At 44.7% G+C, this 17,575-nt stretch overlaps 1 protein-coding gene across 2 annotated transcripts in view; it reads left to right on the top strand.

The window, feature by feature from the left end:
• Positions 1-17,575, top strand: part of Cacna2d3 (calcium voltage-gated channel auxiliary subunit alpha2delta 3) — an 807,286-nt gene that overhangs the window by 725,080 nt on the left and 64,631 nt on the right. For both annotated transcript variants that reach the window (XM_021202917.2, XM_029541665.1), the window contains 3 exons: positions 5,700-5,761; positions 6,873-6,917; positions 15,785-15,847. In XM_021202917.2, the coding sequence (XP_021058576.1) occupies positions 5,700-5,761; positions 6,873-6,917; positions 15,785-15,847 (170 nt within the window). The remainder of the gene's footprint in view (positions 1-5,699; positions 5,762-6,872; positions 6,918-15,784; positions 15,848-17,575) is intronic.

The raw sequence follows: 17,575 nt of genomic DNA, 5'->3' as shown, positions 1-17,575 counted from the left end.
CTTTCAGCAAAGCCCAAGTCTTTAAAAATCTCCATGACTGAATACATGTCTAGTGAACACACAGAGCCGGTGGGGGCCATAGTGGTGATAACGCTCCTCTTCAGTCCTGTGCTCTGACCCATCTGGCTGCTTACAGACTATGCACCATTCCAGAGCAACAACTGACATGGTCTGAATGGTGGAGCCTTCCTCAATACTCCTGAAGGGAAATGATCCATCTAAAGAGCTTGCTTGGAGTGGTGACTTTGCAAAGAATTTATACCCCAATATTACACTCTACTGAATGTTTGGGTCTACAGACAGTTTGGATTTACCATACATAGGTTCTCTGCTTAGGCTCAATATGCTCTCATCAAAGGTGCATTAGTTCTGAAATATAAAAGAATCAAAGGTCTAGGGATACATTTTGCCATTAAGGTAGTCAACACTGTGAGCCCGTGAGAGTATTAGAACACAGTTCATGTTATATGGTCTTATCCTTTGCCTCCCCAGAAATGAGGCAATGAGACTCTATATGGAGAAAAGAAGTGACATGAAGTCCTCAGGGCTCACAGCAGTAGTCTTAGAAACGGATATCACAAACAATTCTTTAGCCACACACTTTGGCTATAAATCACTGGCAGTTCTGGGACATTCTTTGGTCTCCTGGATAAGCCTTCCAAGTTCATGTGAACATATTCTATGGCTGGAGGGGCAGAGCATGTTTGGAAACATGGGTGTTTTGTTGAAGCTTTCATGCCAGGTATGGTGAATGCTATTTTATAAACCGGATTTGGGCTCCTAGGGGTAGATTGCAAGTTGAGGCCCAGCCTGCAGAAAATGATTTCTAAATGAGTACAATATGAAAATGTTATTTTATTTCTAATTTTACATGTGACATTATTACTTGGTGAGTTTCAGATTACACTTGAATGCGTGTCTATTAATGTGATATGAGATGCAGGCATGATTTCATCTTGAGTGCATTTGAATATAATAGCACTGGAAATGTAATTTGTATTCTCAAATTTTATAAAGCAAAAGAAATCAATCTTGGGGGTGGTAGCCACACTGAGCATATTGCATTAATTTCTTTGGGGGTTTTCTCAAGATAATTAGCAACTTCCCTTTGCAGATCCAAGTTGGATCATAATGGCAGTCCTATCTCATCTGAACTCTGAGCCCTCCATACATATGCCATCCCCATTTCTTTCACATCTAGGTAGCAATAATATGGGCTGGCCTTCGTAGACCATTACCTTAAGTTCCTCTTGTGATTGCTGTCCAACCGAACTCTCTGCAAAGGTAATAATGTTCTAGATTGGACTAGTGACCACAGCAGCTTTTGGGTTCACAGAGCTATTGAACTCTTAAAATGTGATTCATCCAACTAAAGAACTCAATGATAAATGGTACATTTTAAATAGCCACATCATCAATGGCCATCAACTCAGATAGCACAGAGTCAGAGCACCAGAAATAGTTGCCTCTCGTATATTCCAGTGAATGAATCATAGGCATTCTAATAGTCTAATGGTCATGAGTGATGGCCTGTGATGGCCTCTGACACTCCAAACTTGATTCTGTTGAATGATTGGATAGCCCTCCACATCCTCTAGCCCTTGCCTATTGTATCTGCATCGTGATGACAACAGACCTCCTGCCTAGCAGCTACTGGGCTTCTGCTAGAAATTGAAACACTAAGTAGAGGATGGGAGTAGGTGAAGGGGATAGAAGCTACAAGTTTGGGAAAAAGAGAAAAGTCCAGAAGGAAGGTGTCCGTGGAAGGTCTCAGTTGTATGGTATTGAGTTGATCTGTTCCCAGGCCTTCTCACAACAATGACAAATGTTGAAAGAGCAACTCTCACCTAGAGAGTTCAAATCCAAAGAGATGCTTGTGCCAGTGATGTCTGAGTACTTTCTGGGAATAGGCTTAGAATTCTTCATAACAGCAATGCTCTTAACAGCAACTGGGGTGTTTGCCTGATTTCTGAAGACTACCCGTATATTTTCAGGCCATGGTGGGGTGGGGAGGTACTTTGGGAAGAATGGTATAAAATACTGTTTGGGGGCATGTCCAGTGTTGTATGCAAAAAGAACCTGTGTTCTCATGACAGAGATTATGAGTTAGGAGCCCTGGAACCTCCTAATCAATTGGAAGTGAGGAATACCACAGACTCCAGGAAAATATGTTCATGATTTTCTGGACTGTCTAAAAAATTTCAAACCCACAGAATGGTGTTTTTATTTTCTGCACTCTCCTTGGGATTTGGGTTTCACTAAAGCATATTCTGCCCTTGTTTCCCTTATTAAATTAGCAAGACCGACTGGAAGCAGAATACACTACTAGGGCTTGAAATGCTGTTGAAAGAACCAAACAGATGGGCTTGGCGAAATAGCTCAGGTTCCACTTAGGTCGTGGAGAATGGTGTACGGGGCGGCCTTAACAAGGTAAAACACTTTCTCTGATAAAAGTAGAAAAGGAAAAATATGTGGAACAAAATGCAGGAGACAGAGTGATGCTCGGTCTCGGGCTCCACCCTTTTTTTTTTTTTTTTTTTTTAATTGTTTGGTTTCCATGCTCAGGAAATGGTGATATGTATGTGCCATTGGCCAAAGGTTGTGCACTGTCCTGCTGCCCCCTGTCTGGGCCCTTGGCCTAGCATTTGCTCTGCAAGCTGGGAGTGGGTGTTCAAAACTACAAAGCTGGTCCTGCCACTTCTGTAAAGATCTCTAGTAGTACCTACAGCAAATGTCAGCAGTGTTTCACTGTAAAGGGACAGAAAGTAAATGCTTAGGCTTCATGAGCCATTCTGCCTCTGTTGTAATTCCTCAACGTTCACAATATAGACCCAGACAGTATGTAAACAAATGACTGTTCCAATAAAACTTTATTTACAAAATGAAGCTGGGTTTGGCCCTGAGCTAGTCCCCAGCCTATGAGAAAGCCTTCGTATGCCTTGGACTAACACTTAAGGCCTCTTATCATTTGACCCTGCGCCTGCTCACTCAGGTTGCTGGCTGTACCCACTCTCCTCAATCCTCAGAGCTCTGTGGTCTTAAAGGCTCCATGCAGTTTCTTCCATTTGAATCCTTGTTTCCTCCTGATTCCTATCTGGCTTTGAGTTAAATCTCAGTGCCATCTCATACACAAAGCCCTTGGCCGACTTCATACCCCAGAAGTCTTTGTATTCTGCCTAGAGCATAGCTCTTACCATGCAGCTATTTCTCAGTTGGATGCTCACAGGGGACTTGATCACATTTCAGTTAGCGCCCAACCTACCACTGAGCACCGTGAAGACCAGAGAACCAATGGTCATTAGCTCAACCTACCAGTGGGACTGTGGGCCTCTGAATCACAGAGAAGTATTTGAAACTCTAGGGGAAAACCCTGAAAGGCTAAATCTGAGATATGAAGCAAAGCCAGAGCCGTGCTGCTGGAGGAGGCAGGGGAGCAGCCGACAGGAACATAGCAAGATGGATCAGGGCAGACAAGTTACCATCAGGATACTAGGAACACTGGACAGCAGCCGAATGGCCCAGAGGAGAAAGGGCCAGGGAAGCAGTGTCTTGGTTAGGGCATCAGGCCTAGGGCAAGGATGTAGCTTGTTGGAGGAAGATCAGAGAAAGTCGGCCTGCCTGTATGATTAATGGGACAGAGGAACTGACTCATGAGGAAAGATTAAATTGCCTCAAGGAGCTGGGGTACAAGACCAACAGAGGGAGATGATAGCAGACTCTAAGTATGTGGGATGGATAAACACCCTGCAGGGAACAGCTAGATTCATTAGAGAGGTGAATGGGGGCCCTGCCAGGGGATGGGAGGGTGCTCAGAAAGGGTACAGGAAATTATTAGGGAAACACACGGGCTGTCAGGTAGATAGGACAACTCTAAACTGTTGGAAGGAGAGACACCATGGGGATTTGCTGTGGAATGACTATTTCAGGAACTCTTGTGTTTTCCTCCTGTAGGTCCTTGCAGCTTCCTATGACCTTAGCCCTGGCCTAAACAGATGGCATTAAAAATCACCACCAGAAAAGGCAGCAGGGAACCATGAAGTAGAAGACAGAAACTGTTCTCCATTCTACTAAAGACCAGTTGCCCTCTGTAATGGCAACTCTGGGGCCCTCTTCTCGGGAGTCAGTTGCTGTTACCTGCTGCCTGAGTTTGGTAAAACCATAGCGTTCTTCCCAAGCCTTCCTGAAGTGCAGGATACAGCCCTCAGCTCCCTACACACCTGAGTGAATCCCACCTGCGAGGTAGTGTGCACCCTGGTTTGACCCGGTATGCATTCTGAAAGACAGGTTTTGTTTGAAATGCTACAAATGTCCCCCCCCCCCCCAGACTCCATGAGCCGGTTTCTTCAGGCTCTCTCTGACCTTTGCTTCAAGGCAGAGATGAGCAACTCAACTCGTAATCTGACCAGATACGGCAAGGGTACATTGTAGGTCTGTAGAGCCAACACATTAAGGACTCCAGAGCAGAAACACTTTATAAAAGGAAAAAAAAATCACCTTTATGAAAACTATGCCTCCACCCACAGCTCTGAAAAGTCTGAGCTACATGAACTTGGCAGGGAGAGGAAGATGTCCTTCATGAGTGCTTTTCTTCTCCGTGTCTCCAGGAGTTTCCATTCTGCTGGGGACCAACCATGAACAGCAATTTATTTGGAGTTCTCATCTTTCCCTGTAATTCTAGCTATACTATCATCCGGGAATCTTTTTTTAAAGCTTCCTGGTGCTATTATTATTTAGTATGAAGTTACCATCAGTATTGAAGGAAAGATAAATAGCATACAGGCAATATGCAGACACCACGGCCAACCCTGGAAAGGCCATATACACCAGACCAATGTGCAAGATTCCACTAGGGTACATCTCCTTTTGCCCCCGTCCGCCCAGCCCTATCATTCTCTGAACTCCTGTAAAGTATGAACATCATCCAATGATATTTGGGCTCTTGACCATTTTGCTTTGCAATATGTTGATGTTACTTCCTTAGGAGAAGTGTGATGAGCCTGCTTGTGCTTTAATCGGAAGGTCCCACCAAATGCCACTTCCTAAAGTTTCCATTAATATCTGTCGATGAGGCCAGCTTTTACTGTCGGATTTCCACAGACACACAGAGCTGTGTGTTCTCTTCTTAGCCCAGGGAGAGAAGAGGGTTGGAATCTGGACACTAGGGGGCGCCAGTGCAGCCAGTCCCATCAGAGTACAGCCAGTCCCATCAGAGTGAAGTGACTCTTGCAAACTCAGAACTGAACTGCGGCCTTTCAGATGTTGTATCTCCAAGCAAGCAAGCAAATAAACAAACACCGTGCAGGATATATTGAGTTCTGGAAAACAAAACAAAACAAAAGAATGGAAGAGATATTTATTTAGCTTCTAGATAGTTTTACGATGAATGTCAGTTTGTGTTGGTGCTACAAATGTATAAAATTTAGAGATGCACACTGAAGTAATGCCACTACAAAGAACATCTACACTGATTTTAGAGTGTATAGATAGAGATCTAAGTGTGGGAACCCTTGAGATTTCCTAGCCTGAAAGAAGAAAGTTCAGAGCTGGAAGATCATGGGTGTATGGGTCACTGTTAATTTTTTTTTGTTTTTTTCTGGTATGCCTGCGTCAGCAATCTTGCCATGATGGATAAGTTCCAATGACAACCTGAAATCTGAAAGGGTTCTCTGATGCTTTCTTTTATTTGTAATCTGTCCCAGCTGTAGGCATTCAGATGAAACTTGAATTCTTCCAAAGGAAGTTCTGGACTGCCAGCCGACAGGTAAGCTCTAGTCAGTATCTCGAGGCATTAGCGGCACTGTTATTATACAGGTGTCCCCATTTGGGTAGCTGGGGCAAACAGTGCCAGATTTCTGATGAATGTTTGTAAAAATGAATTGCCAGCTCCTTGGATTACCTTTCATTTCAGTGTAAAACACAGGCTGTCAGCATGTTAGACACCACACGCTGGGCAAAGCGGGGGGGGGGGGGATTTGCTCCTAGGAACTATTTGAATTATGGGATCAACAGAGTGACTTTACAAAAGGAGTTTTTCCCTTCATATCAGGGCCTTTTGTTATTTCACAGTGACTTACTGATGTTCATATTATGATGCCCCGCTAGTTATTTGTACTTCTCCTTGTTTCATTGTAGAAGGTCATCCTATGACCTGCATGGTCAGTATCTACCTTCCTGACCAAAGAACATCAAGGGGCTGTTGCACTTGGAAAATCCAGGGGAAAGCCTCCCCTTTGCTATGCTCTATGAACTAAGACATGCCGGGCACATCCATCCCGTGTTCAACAGAAACAGTAGCCATGGAGTTACTCCTTCCACCCGCCTAGTTCTAAACATTAGAAGTACACTTCCAGCAAAAGTGAAATCGGCACACACTAGGCAAACCAGCACTTGCATGTTTAGTGTGCAGTCATCATATATGGAACCAACCTAGAGACTCACTCGAGGGTGGATGCATAAGGAGCTTATCATTTCTTAAATTATGATTCATAGGAAACTATAATCTAAGAACATAAACAAGGGTTTCCTTTTAAAGTCATTGAGAAATAGTTTTAAATTAAATAATGACATAATTATATCTTTTGTTACCAGAAGATCTGAGATCTTTCAAAGATACCATCAGCGTTGAGTGACAACATAAATTAAGAGGGATGGGAAGGAGCCAGCACTCCCTACATTGTGTCTTCTATAGTATGATTCTGAGTTCGTGTGGACTCTAGAGAGCATGGCCCAGACTCATCTTGAAATGTCCCCTTTTGGATGAAACCTGGTACTTGCATCACAGGCCACGACCTCCTTAGCTAAGCAGCAGCTGCAGCAAATGCTGGGATGAATGACCCAGTAACATGATTCCCCTTGCTTCCCTCCCCCAACAGTGTGCCTCGCTGGATGGCAAATGCTCCATAAGCTGTGATGACGAGGTAAGGCACCTTCCTGGTCCAGTTTCTTCTGGCCAAAGGGAAGTGTTAGACAGCACAGCAGTTAGACAGAGGAATGCTACTGTGTGTAGAGCCAGGCCTGACACATTACTCTGGGCCACCCTCGGGGGTGGGGAGAGGGGAGGAGAGAGACACAGACAGACAGACAGAGAGGACATTTGTTTGTTCCCCACCCCTAATCACATAGTTTGGTTTGGAGAGCCAGAGAAATATGCTTTAGATGTTTCCTAGACTGAGGTAGGAGATTGAGAACGTTAGTGTCTTATTTATAGAATGTAAGAGACATCACTCATATTTAAAGATCACATTACATTTCTCAAAGCTTTGTGGCCCTGCTTCATCTTCTTCCCACCATTAGAACAATGTGTTAAATAGGTAGGAAGTATTGCCTCTCTTTATAAGAAAACAAAAGGCTAAGTGGACTACTGTGATGTAAAGCTGTAATCCCAGAACTCAGCCAAAAGGTGGCGGCAGGAGGGGATCCTAAAATCAAGGCTAGGCTGGTCTACATAGAAAGTTCCCAACCAGCCAGGATGTATAGCAAGACCCTTGTGTGCCTCTGTGTGTGTGTGTGTGTGTGTGTGTGTGTGCGCGCGCGCGCGCGTGTGTGTGTGTGTGTGCGTGTGTAAGGAAGTGGAAAAAAGAAAAGAGAATCAAAGAGGAGATGGAGATGAAGGAGTGGTTTGGTTCATCTCATGGAATTAGCAAACTACAAATCTGGAGGGAAGAGCTCTGAAAGTCACAGTTTTTCATTCTAGCATAGCTATCGCTACCTAAGATGTCTCTATCATTTCCCCTCCCCCCTCCCTCCAGAGGGATTTGAATGATTTGAATCATTTAGGTCAGCAATAGAAGAAACTAATGTGTTACCCTCTTAAGCCCTCCCATTGGATGTACCTTTGGTCACAGCCAGCATGGCACCTCTCTACCCCCATGGTTTAAAGCAAACTTAGGTGTTCTCTCTCTCTCTCTCTCTCTCTCTCTCTCTCTCTCTCTCTCTCTCTCTCTCTCTCTCTCTCTCTCTCTCTCTCTCTCTCTCTCTCCTTTAGCTAAACATCAGTCAATCCACCAACTAAACTTTATAATCAGATATGTATAGTTCCTCTGGTTACAAGGATTTCAGGAACATTTCCCAAATATAATTTCAACCCAGAAAGCATAGGGCAGGAATAGAGTTTTTAAAAGTAGACAAATGGAAAACAAGATCGTTAATATAAAAGGGAGTTCAGGATAGAGTTAGAAAAAAAATTTTTTTTGGTTCCCAGTGGTCTAGCTGCCAGCTTAAAAGAAAAATTGTTATCCTACTTCTATCGTACTATGAGTCACCATATCTGCAGAGCAAAAGCCAATCCATCATCTTTTCAGCAGAAGCCCAACTTTTTCTGATCACCAGATCAAAAACAATTTTCCCTGAGGAATGTTCAGCATCCATTTTAGGAAGCTTGGGGATAACTTTTATAGGCTAACGGGGGGGGGGGGGGTCAGATTTCCCCTCTGGCTTTAAGGCATGCCAGCATGTTAGTAAGAGCTGTTGGGTTCAAACTCCATCCTCTTGCCTCTCTGGAGTGCTCAGATGGCACCAAAGGGTGTGTCCTAGACTACAGTGAGTATTGCTGCAAATCCCAGCTCCAGTAAAAGAAAAGAGAATGCCTGGTTGACTAGCTGGCTGAAAGGATGGATGGTCGTTAGGAAACTTGGTTAGATGAATGAGTGATTGAGTATACATGTGCATGACTATTTAAACAGTTTTATATAAGCAAGAGGTGGTATTTTTTTTCCTACAACTCATATCATGTAGGTGTATCCCCATATAAAGACAGATGAGGACACATCCCCTTCTAAGCTTGGAAACAGCCAGTGTTTGCTCTTTGACTGATGGGAAATGTAGCATATGGTGGTATTTAAAGGCATGAGCCATTAAGTTAGACTGTTGAGATTCTGTGACTCTGAAATTAGGTAGCACTGTAATTTTGGACAATTTTCCAAACCTTTCTTTTCCTCTGCTTCTTCAACCACACAGCAGTGGGTGTAGAAATTTCTAGAGTCACGGGAAAGAATGTATGGGGGAAAAAATGAAAAATTCTACCATGTCTCCTAGAAAAGGCACACATTCACTACTGCTGGCCCTAAACTGAACATGCACCAAACTGTTCCTCCCAAAAAGTGGTTGCTCCCTGGGCCTGAAGCCCTAAGTGGCAATGGCTCATACACTAGGGAACAATAAATGTATGCTGCCAAGCCCTCATTGGTACCATGGTCTTTCTCTTGTGCCTATGGGAGAACCCTGTGTCCTAAAGGGTCACATACTTTGAAATGTAAGCCTTAAATTGATCTTTTTAAAAATTGGTGCGATGCTCATGCCCCGTCTGTACTTTGAAATTTTCATCTATTCTGCTTTTGACTATTAAGTTTTGGCTATAGACAACCAACTGCCCTGTTTTCAATGAAAAACCAGCCTGCCTTCCCACTTGGACCCAATGCCTTTTTTTTCCCCAACAGAATCCTGCCATGTGTCACTCTTTTCATAACTTTTAATTAGCCCCATAAGGCTGTCTCCTGTCCTTTCTCTTCCCCAGCTGTCCCCAAATCATCAAGTACCCCATTAAAATCAGCTTTGGGGCTCATTCTGAACCTGTGCCCCTGTCTGTACCACCAAAGAGAGAATGGTCCACTTTCTTAGCCTGCTCAGACACATGGTGCCTGAGAGACCCTGAAAGTCCTTTGTCACCCCATTAGCACACACTGGGCCCCAGCAAGTGTGTCCTGTGAGGGTGGATAGGGTATGTGGACGTATTTCTACCTTGTAGGAGGACATCTTTAGTTTGCCAGTAAGAGCTGGAAGTATGTGATTGTCAGTACCCAATCATAGAATCAAAAATGGCAAGAAGGGCTGTAAAAAGTTCTATTCCACTCAGGGTGAATGTCAGCTACAGAGCCTGCAAAAGAACCATTCAGGCACTCATATGTTCCCTTATAATGTGTTGACTGAGTCCTTCTTGGGAGTAAGTGTCTGGCTAACCTCCAAGGGCAGAGTAGGGAAACACTGACTTCATAGCACTTATGAGTAGCAGGAGAGATATACATATCTTTTGTTTGGTTGGTTTTGTTTTTTTTTTTTTTTTTAACCAATTGGGATATATGCTGTGAGGAAGCTTATGCACACTGGTCAGAGATGACACCTCTGAGGAGGCAACATTTAAATCAGCAAAGATGGAGAAAGAAACGACATTGGAAGTAATGCCAAAGCATAAAAATGGACTTTCTGGCAGACAATACACCTGCAAGGGCATGGGGCTGATAAAGGAGGCATGGACGGAAAGGCCATGCCCACATCCCACTTCTGTATGACCCAGCAGTCCAGTCACTTTTGGCCCATTTACCTGTCCTTCAATTTCATCACCTATTAACAACACCAGCGTTTTGTGAAGACAGAGGAAGGCTAATTGCTATCCTGTAAGAGGCCAAAATCTTTATGACGAACGAGTCTCTATGCTCCTTCCAAAAAAGCGATAGAGTTTGGTGTGGTCTGTGGATGATGGGGACTTTTCTTCTGACATATGAAAGATGTTTTGAATGATAACTGAGCTGAACAGGGCTATATCCTAGCAACTGGATGCTTCTGTATCTGGAACACCCAGGCTGCTGAGTGGGTAGATCGGAAGATTGTTTAATAGTGGGTATGAGGAGGGACACAGGTGCCTCCTACCAAATGTGTATTTTTGGAGTTACTTCTTTGCAAGCAGTGATTTTTAGAAGATTGTAACTGCTTTCTCTTTCTTGGTGTTTGTGTGCATGTACATGCAGTGAAGACCCCAGGTTGATGTCAGGAATCATCTTCCTTGGTCTTCTACCTTATTTATTGAGCTATGGTCTCTCAACCAAACTGAGGACTCATTGATGTAGATAGTCTCCCAAGCCAGCTTGCTGTGGAGAATTCTCCATCTCTGCTTTCTGAGGCTGGAGTTATTGAAGAGCTCCCGTACGAGCCCAGTGTTTACTTAGGTTCTGGGGGGTCTGGGCTCCCATCCTCATCCTTGTAAAGCAAGCTTTAACCACTGTTCCTTCTCCATATCCCAAAACGTGGTATTTTGATTTGATGGTTGGCTATGAGAGGACACAGCAAGTGATTGGGAAGGTAAGGTGACATACTAGGGATCCTGTTGGGAGACCCGGAGAAAAGGGGCGATACTTCTAGGTGTCAGAGACTCAGAAATTCAGGCCTCAGTAACACCCAGAAGAAAGATCCCTCTCATTCTCTCTGTTTATCTCACTCTCCTTCCTCCCCCCCCTCCCCACTCTTCCCCAAACATGTACACACACAAAACACCAAAATTGTCATGCTGCACCATGCTGGGCTTAAGTGAATTCCTCCAATCAAAATAAAGAGAAGTCACCCTCCCAGAACAATGCAAATCCCCCTACCCCCTCACCCTCCCACCCTGTCCCCGGGACCTCCTGATAGAAACTGTGCCACACACTTCCCTTTCTGAGAAATGGTAGCACTGTGCCAGGGGATGCTCAGACAAAGGATACATGGTAGGGGACCAGTCATCCCTGGGGGAATGGATGTTATACATTCCTGAAGGTGCTCAGCCTTCCTTCACAGGAATATACCATCCAGCTTTCCCACTCCCACCCCTCATGGAGTTTCAGTAGCTGATTTACCACTTCCTAGGACACCCAGGCATTGTTGAAGATCACACTGATAGGACACTCAGAGCCTCTGGTTCCAAAGCTAGTATCTCAGCCCCAGGCTGATGGTGCCCTCCCCTTAACACTGCAATGGGCACTATGCAGACCCACTCCCTACCATTCCTTCCTTCCAGTCTTCAGTTTCTCCAGGATTTCAGAGTAAACGCTGAGTGGGTGCCTCAGTATACCTGAATCAAATTCTAACTTCCTTGGTGGCTTGACAGCCCCAGTGTTGGCAGCACTTGGTTCTTGCCTACTGGGGTGAACAACTCTTTTGATATTCAGCAGATCCTTGAAATTCAAACTTGCTCACGAACTAGCCCAAAAAGGCATATCTCTGCTCCTATCCTGGTGTCCGCATGGAACCTGGAAAAGGTACATCTAAAAAAACGGGAGCAAGATACATGGTCCACGAAGGAAATACCTACATCTCCCGGGGTTCTCAGTGGAAAGAGATGTGCTTCCTTGAATGTACCCAACAGTGTATGTCAATTGGATATAGTACGTGATGTTTTTGGACAGCTGGGGCCTTCTGGGTTTACTTTCTGTCCCTGTCTGGTAGGATACAGACTAAATCTGTGATCCAGAATTGGTTTGTGTTTTTATCAATTCTAGCCTGCCTTTGGCTTTAGTGTCTTCTTCCATAGTTTGCTCCTCAGCTAGTGGAGGAACACACAGAAAACCCCCTTAGCTATATCTGATTGTTCTCTTGGGTTCAGATATTAGTTTAAGAATTACTTTGCCCAGGGATCTTAGCAACCTGCTACTAAGGTCATGACCTGACCCAGCAGACCCAAGCACAGTCTCTTTTGGATTTTTGCTTGCTCTCAAAACTATAGCACACCAAGCAACTGACGCGGAGATGGCCTGACATTTCTGCTTTCATTGTGATCTTTTTGGTGCTCTGTGGTTACTCTGGCAGACCAGGTCTGCCTTAGCTGCCTATAGGTTAAGTGTTTTCATTCTTTAAAGAAAGCCTTCCATGAGCAAGCAGGACCTGAGGCCCTAGCCATACCATCTGGACAGCGGAGTAACCAGCCTAGACATTCTAGGAACAGTAGATCTGAGATCAAAGAGCATGTGTGTGCATCGCACATGCTTGGTCATGTGACCTTCGGACTCTTCTCTGTCCATAGGAACTTTCTTACCTGGTCATATGAAAAGGAAGGCTTATATGAGGCACACTTGCCATCCTTCTCCCTGTTACCCTCCCCCCTCTTCTCCACCTTACAACCATATTTAATGGGGAAAAAAAAATCTTTCCAGGAGAGTTGTAGTCAGCTTGCTAGGCTTACCAGTCCTCTCTCTGTAGATTGTTTTTTATTTTTTTATTTTTTTGGCAAAATAAAATTTGTAAAGTGGGAGCTGAGGAAATGACTCAGAAGGTAAGAAAGTTGGCCGGGCAAGTATGAAGATCTGAGTTCAAATTCTGGCACCCAAGTTAGAAACCAAGCAAGGGTGGGAGGCAGAGACAGGCTGGTACTTGGAGCTTCCTAGCCCACCATCCTAGATGACGCAGTGAGTTTCCCACTCAGCAAAGAGACCCGTCTCAAGGCAATAAGGCAGAAAGCGATACCTTCCTCCGGCCTCAGTGCACATGGGTGCACTCCCCATACAAATATACCCCACACAGTACAGGTACTAAATTAAGAAGGAGCCTCCACCCGGGATGCAGAGCTCTCACTCTGATCTTTCCACCCCAGAAGAGAGCTGGGCTTTTTGGACATGTCACATGCCTAAGATGCCAGCTGGTATCCTGGTGTGCTATCTTCTTCTAGCCTGCACTGGCCACTGTGAGGACAACGGAAAGCAAGACTTGCAAGGATCAAATGTTTCATCCAACAGCAAGGTTTAGTGGTGCTTTGTTCTGAGGGAGAGTTACGGAAATGTGTTTATTTTTAGAATTTGGGTGTAACTCCAATTCTATTTTCCATAGAAACAAATGAAGTAGGGCCAGTGTGGTAATGGGGTGTCTCTTGGTCTCCTTTCTTTGGAAACCAATCCTGTTGGAAGCATCTTCCATGCCTCCTCTATAGTGACAGTTTTCCCTTGGACCCATCCTAATATGTCAGGGGCTTCCCAACTGAGGGCAATTTTTTTTTTCTATTCTTATTCCTGTAGACTTCATGATCTCATGCCCCTCACTAAAGATTTCCAGTTGATTTTTATAAAAAACAAATCAAAACAAACAAAAAACAATTGCCTTGGCTCTGTATTGTGTTGGCTAGTATTTACAATATTAGACAAAGGAATGGACCGGAGATCAAACAGTGATGTCAGGGATGTTTGGCTTAGAATTCATCATCTAAGGAGGAAATTGAGGCAGAAACTGTGGGAACATCAGGCTCCCTGGGCCACTGGGAGGAAATGGCTCATCAGTAAATATATATGGAATTCAATTCTGTACTCAGTACACATGAATTGAAGGGCATGAGCTAACATCGTGACATTGGAATCCGCACGGAGGTGGATCTAGCCATGTGACTCAATGTTAGCAGACAATCATAGCAAACAATCCCAGACTGATGTTCAGGATAACTCTCTACAAAAACGGGCAGGTAAAAAGCACAGCCACTAAACACAGTACTTACTGAACTGTAACGCAGGTCATCTGTGAGCTGAGTTTTAATAGTCTTCATTTTACCCAAATTCCAACTAAATTTAAAAACGAGCCCACAGAGAGCCTGTGACTACTGCTTCAGAGGCACGGCTTTAGGAGATGGCTTCTTGAATGCTGTCTGCTCAGAAGACCTAGAGTTTATTGTGATCACTACCGAGATGGAGGTAGTGTCCCTAAAGCCAAGAGCTTCTGCAGCAGCCAGAGTGTGAATGGGTGGGACACATCCATCTGACCCCTCAGGTAAATGGAGTCAAGTTCCACCATTCATCTAAGCACCCAAGTTTGCTGTAAAGAGCCTTAGCTGTCAACTGGGAGGTGCTGGTACAGGCCTTTAATCAGGGAGACAGAGGCAGGCGGATTTCTATGAGTTCAAAGACAGCTGGTCTACAAAACAAGTTCCGGGACAAAGCTATTACACGGAGAGACCCTGTGCAGAACCCCCGTCTTCCGCGCCCCATTCCACCACCACTCACCCCCTGCCCCCAAAAAGAGCCGTAGCTGTACTTTCGTGGTTTGTCCAATCGTCAACGCCGACAGCCCTGGGCTAGGAAGAGAGGCCAGATCCTTCTAACCCTCCCTGCTCTCCTTTCATGCCTGACAAAAAATCCAACCCCCATGTCTAGGTCAGTGTCCCAGCAAATGCCAGCCCCACGGTGGCCTGGAGCTAAGCGGAATTTAGCTCAGGGTAAAGATATGTTACAAATTAAACGTTGCTGTCGGTATGTAAAGCTGCAATAAATAGAAACTGAGTTACATCAAGGACGGAATTAAGCCTTAAGTTTAAACTCCACAGCACTGTAATTAAAACTTCGCCTGTAGCAAGCCATTCACGGGAGATTAAAGGATCGTGGGGGAAGCAGAAGGTTTGTTTGCCTTACCTTGCTCCCTACAATTTATAAGTCTGAGCTACCAAAAAGCTAGGAGCCCTGCCCCCACACCCAGCTCCCAATTAAAAACACAGTTTGAAAACCTTTAGGAGGCCTGAGGGGCCCCTTTTACAGAAGGCCGCCCCTTCCCCCATGCCTCAGTCCATGAACAAATTAAAAAGTATTACCTGGTCCCCCGATGGTCCCCCCCGAGCTGACACGGTGTTTTCATTAATACATCATTAGAGTAATGACATTGTGCTGGCATTTGGGTTTCCAAATGGCTGGCACTGCAGCCACTCCAAATAAAAGCCCGGGGCCCTCTGAACACTTTCTTCCTGGGAAATAGTCAGGTCCCATAAAGAGAAAACGAAGACAGACTTTAATTCAGCCTTTTCTGGGCATATCCAGTGTAGGCCGATGCCAGGCTTTCAAGGTCGCTTCTCTTGTTCGTTTCCTTCCTTCAGTGTCCTGAGTTTTGCAGAGTCCACTCTGGGGTTAGTGTCACCATGACCCTAACACACGCTCGAGCCAACAAGTATTTTCAATTCATGGGATTCAACTCCCCTCTCCAGCAAAGGGGTTGGGGGCGTCTCTGAGACTGGAAACTCCTCGTTCTGTGTAAAGGCAGTCTGAGGCCTGAGAGTAAAGTGTGTGTTTTGATTTTCTAGACTGTGAACTGTTACCTTATAGACAATAACGGATTCATTCTGGTGTCTGAAGACTACACACAGGTGAGTGAGGAGACCCCCAACTCCATGTGAAGGGGTAATTCAGATGGTACTCGGTTCCCCCGGGTAGAGACAAACTATGGAGTTATGACTTGGAGATGATGGTCCATATATAAGAGGCAAAAGCATGTTATAAACCAAATTTCGCTCTGAATACTACAGCCTTATGTCTCGCCTCAGTGCTGCCAGAGAGTCTGAGTCCAGCTTCTGTTCCTGTACTCATAAAGGTTAAAGTTATGGAATTCTTCGCCTCAGAGTTGTTTGGGCTACAAAAGCAATTTTGTATGAGGCTGGGGTGAGGTTCACTGGTGAAAGGACTCTCCTCACTTCAAATCACCAGAACCCATGGAAAACTGGGTGCCACAATGTGCACCTCAAGTCAGGGTGTTCCTTTGCTGAGATGAGAGACAAAGACAGTTATGTCCTGGAAGTTTGCACATGTAACCAACAAAGAATGGCAGTTTCTACAAGGTAAAAGGCAGCCATCAACACCTAAGGGTGACCTGTTTTCAATACTGATGCTGTGGCAAACATAGGTGTGTATGCATGCGCGTGCACAAGCACACTCGATTGCATGCACACACATATTAACTTACAAACATGTGCATGCACACACACACTCGATTACATGTACACATACACATACTCAAGCATGTACACACACACACACACACACACACACATACACACACACACACCAGATTTTTTTAAAAAGAATTTTTGCCTGAAGGGCATTGGTGCTTTAAAGAGTTTGGACTACTTTAAGGAGAGTTTCCTCCTAATATTTAACCTTCATGCATACACTCATATTCACATGAATTCTCTTTAAAAATCATCTTAAGTGCTTCAGGAGTCAACGGTTTGATAGGTCCATTCATGTTCAATAAAATAGTTCAATCTTTTTCTATATGGCTTTGTGAGATCCAGGCGCAGAGATGAGTTCATTTTAGAAATCGTGACTTTAGAAAATGAAGGATTGAACTATATTTCTGTTCTTCTCCCCCAGAGTGTTTAAATGCACTCTAGACTCCTGATGCTCACGCACAGTCTCATTGGACATTGGGCCACTAGTGGCATTGGATAAAATAAATGAGCCCATGAAAGAAGGCCAGTCTCTGAGACAGCTGAAAAGGCCATCCGCCTGAGACACATGCCCATCTGACCCAGAGCAACATTGAGAGACTGAAGAACCTATGGGGCAAGAACCCAAAGTCGTTTCTCAGGAGGACTTTCTGAAATTCTACCCTAGCCACACAGGGCTGAGATGAGACTTGGCTCTGGGCTCAGAAAAGATAGAGTGCCGGTCTTCCCATGGTAAACCCTGGCCTGGCCAGGAAACTACTCAGAAAGCCATGGCTTCTCCAGGAAACCTTTCTCCCTCTGTGAAATAGGGATCCTGCCAGCCTGCTCAGCTCAGGCTTGTTTGATGTTGTCTGGCTTCCTGCACCCCAATTAGGATAATTCTTCTCTATCTAACAACCAGATCCATTGACACTGGTATATTTACTCACATCAAATATAAGTGCCCTTCTTGCTCATAGCACCCGAACATGCCTACAGAATGCCTAGAGAATGTGTGAGCATTTCCAAGTTCCCCTGAAGAGGAAGTGCTTGATGTTCAATAAGAGAAATGTTTCCTTCCTTCTTCCTTCTTGGCTCCTTCCTGATTTTTTTTTTTTCTGAAGTGCAGAAACATCCTCCCTCCCTCCCTCCCTCCCTCCCTGCCTCCCT

The sequence above is a fragment of the Mus pahari genome, chromosome 8 (genome assembly GCF_900095145.1).
Source record: "Mus pahari chromosome 8, PAHARI_EIJ_v1.1, whole genome shotgun sequence".
NCBI classification, from domain to species: Eukaryota; Metazoa; Chordata; class Mammalia; order Rodentia; family Muridae; genus Mus; species Mus pahari.
The sequence above is the reverse complement of the archived record's forward strand: the minus strand, read 5'-3'. Positions and strand labels throughout refer to the sequence as shown.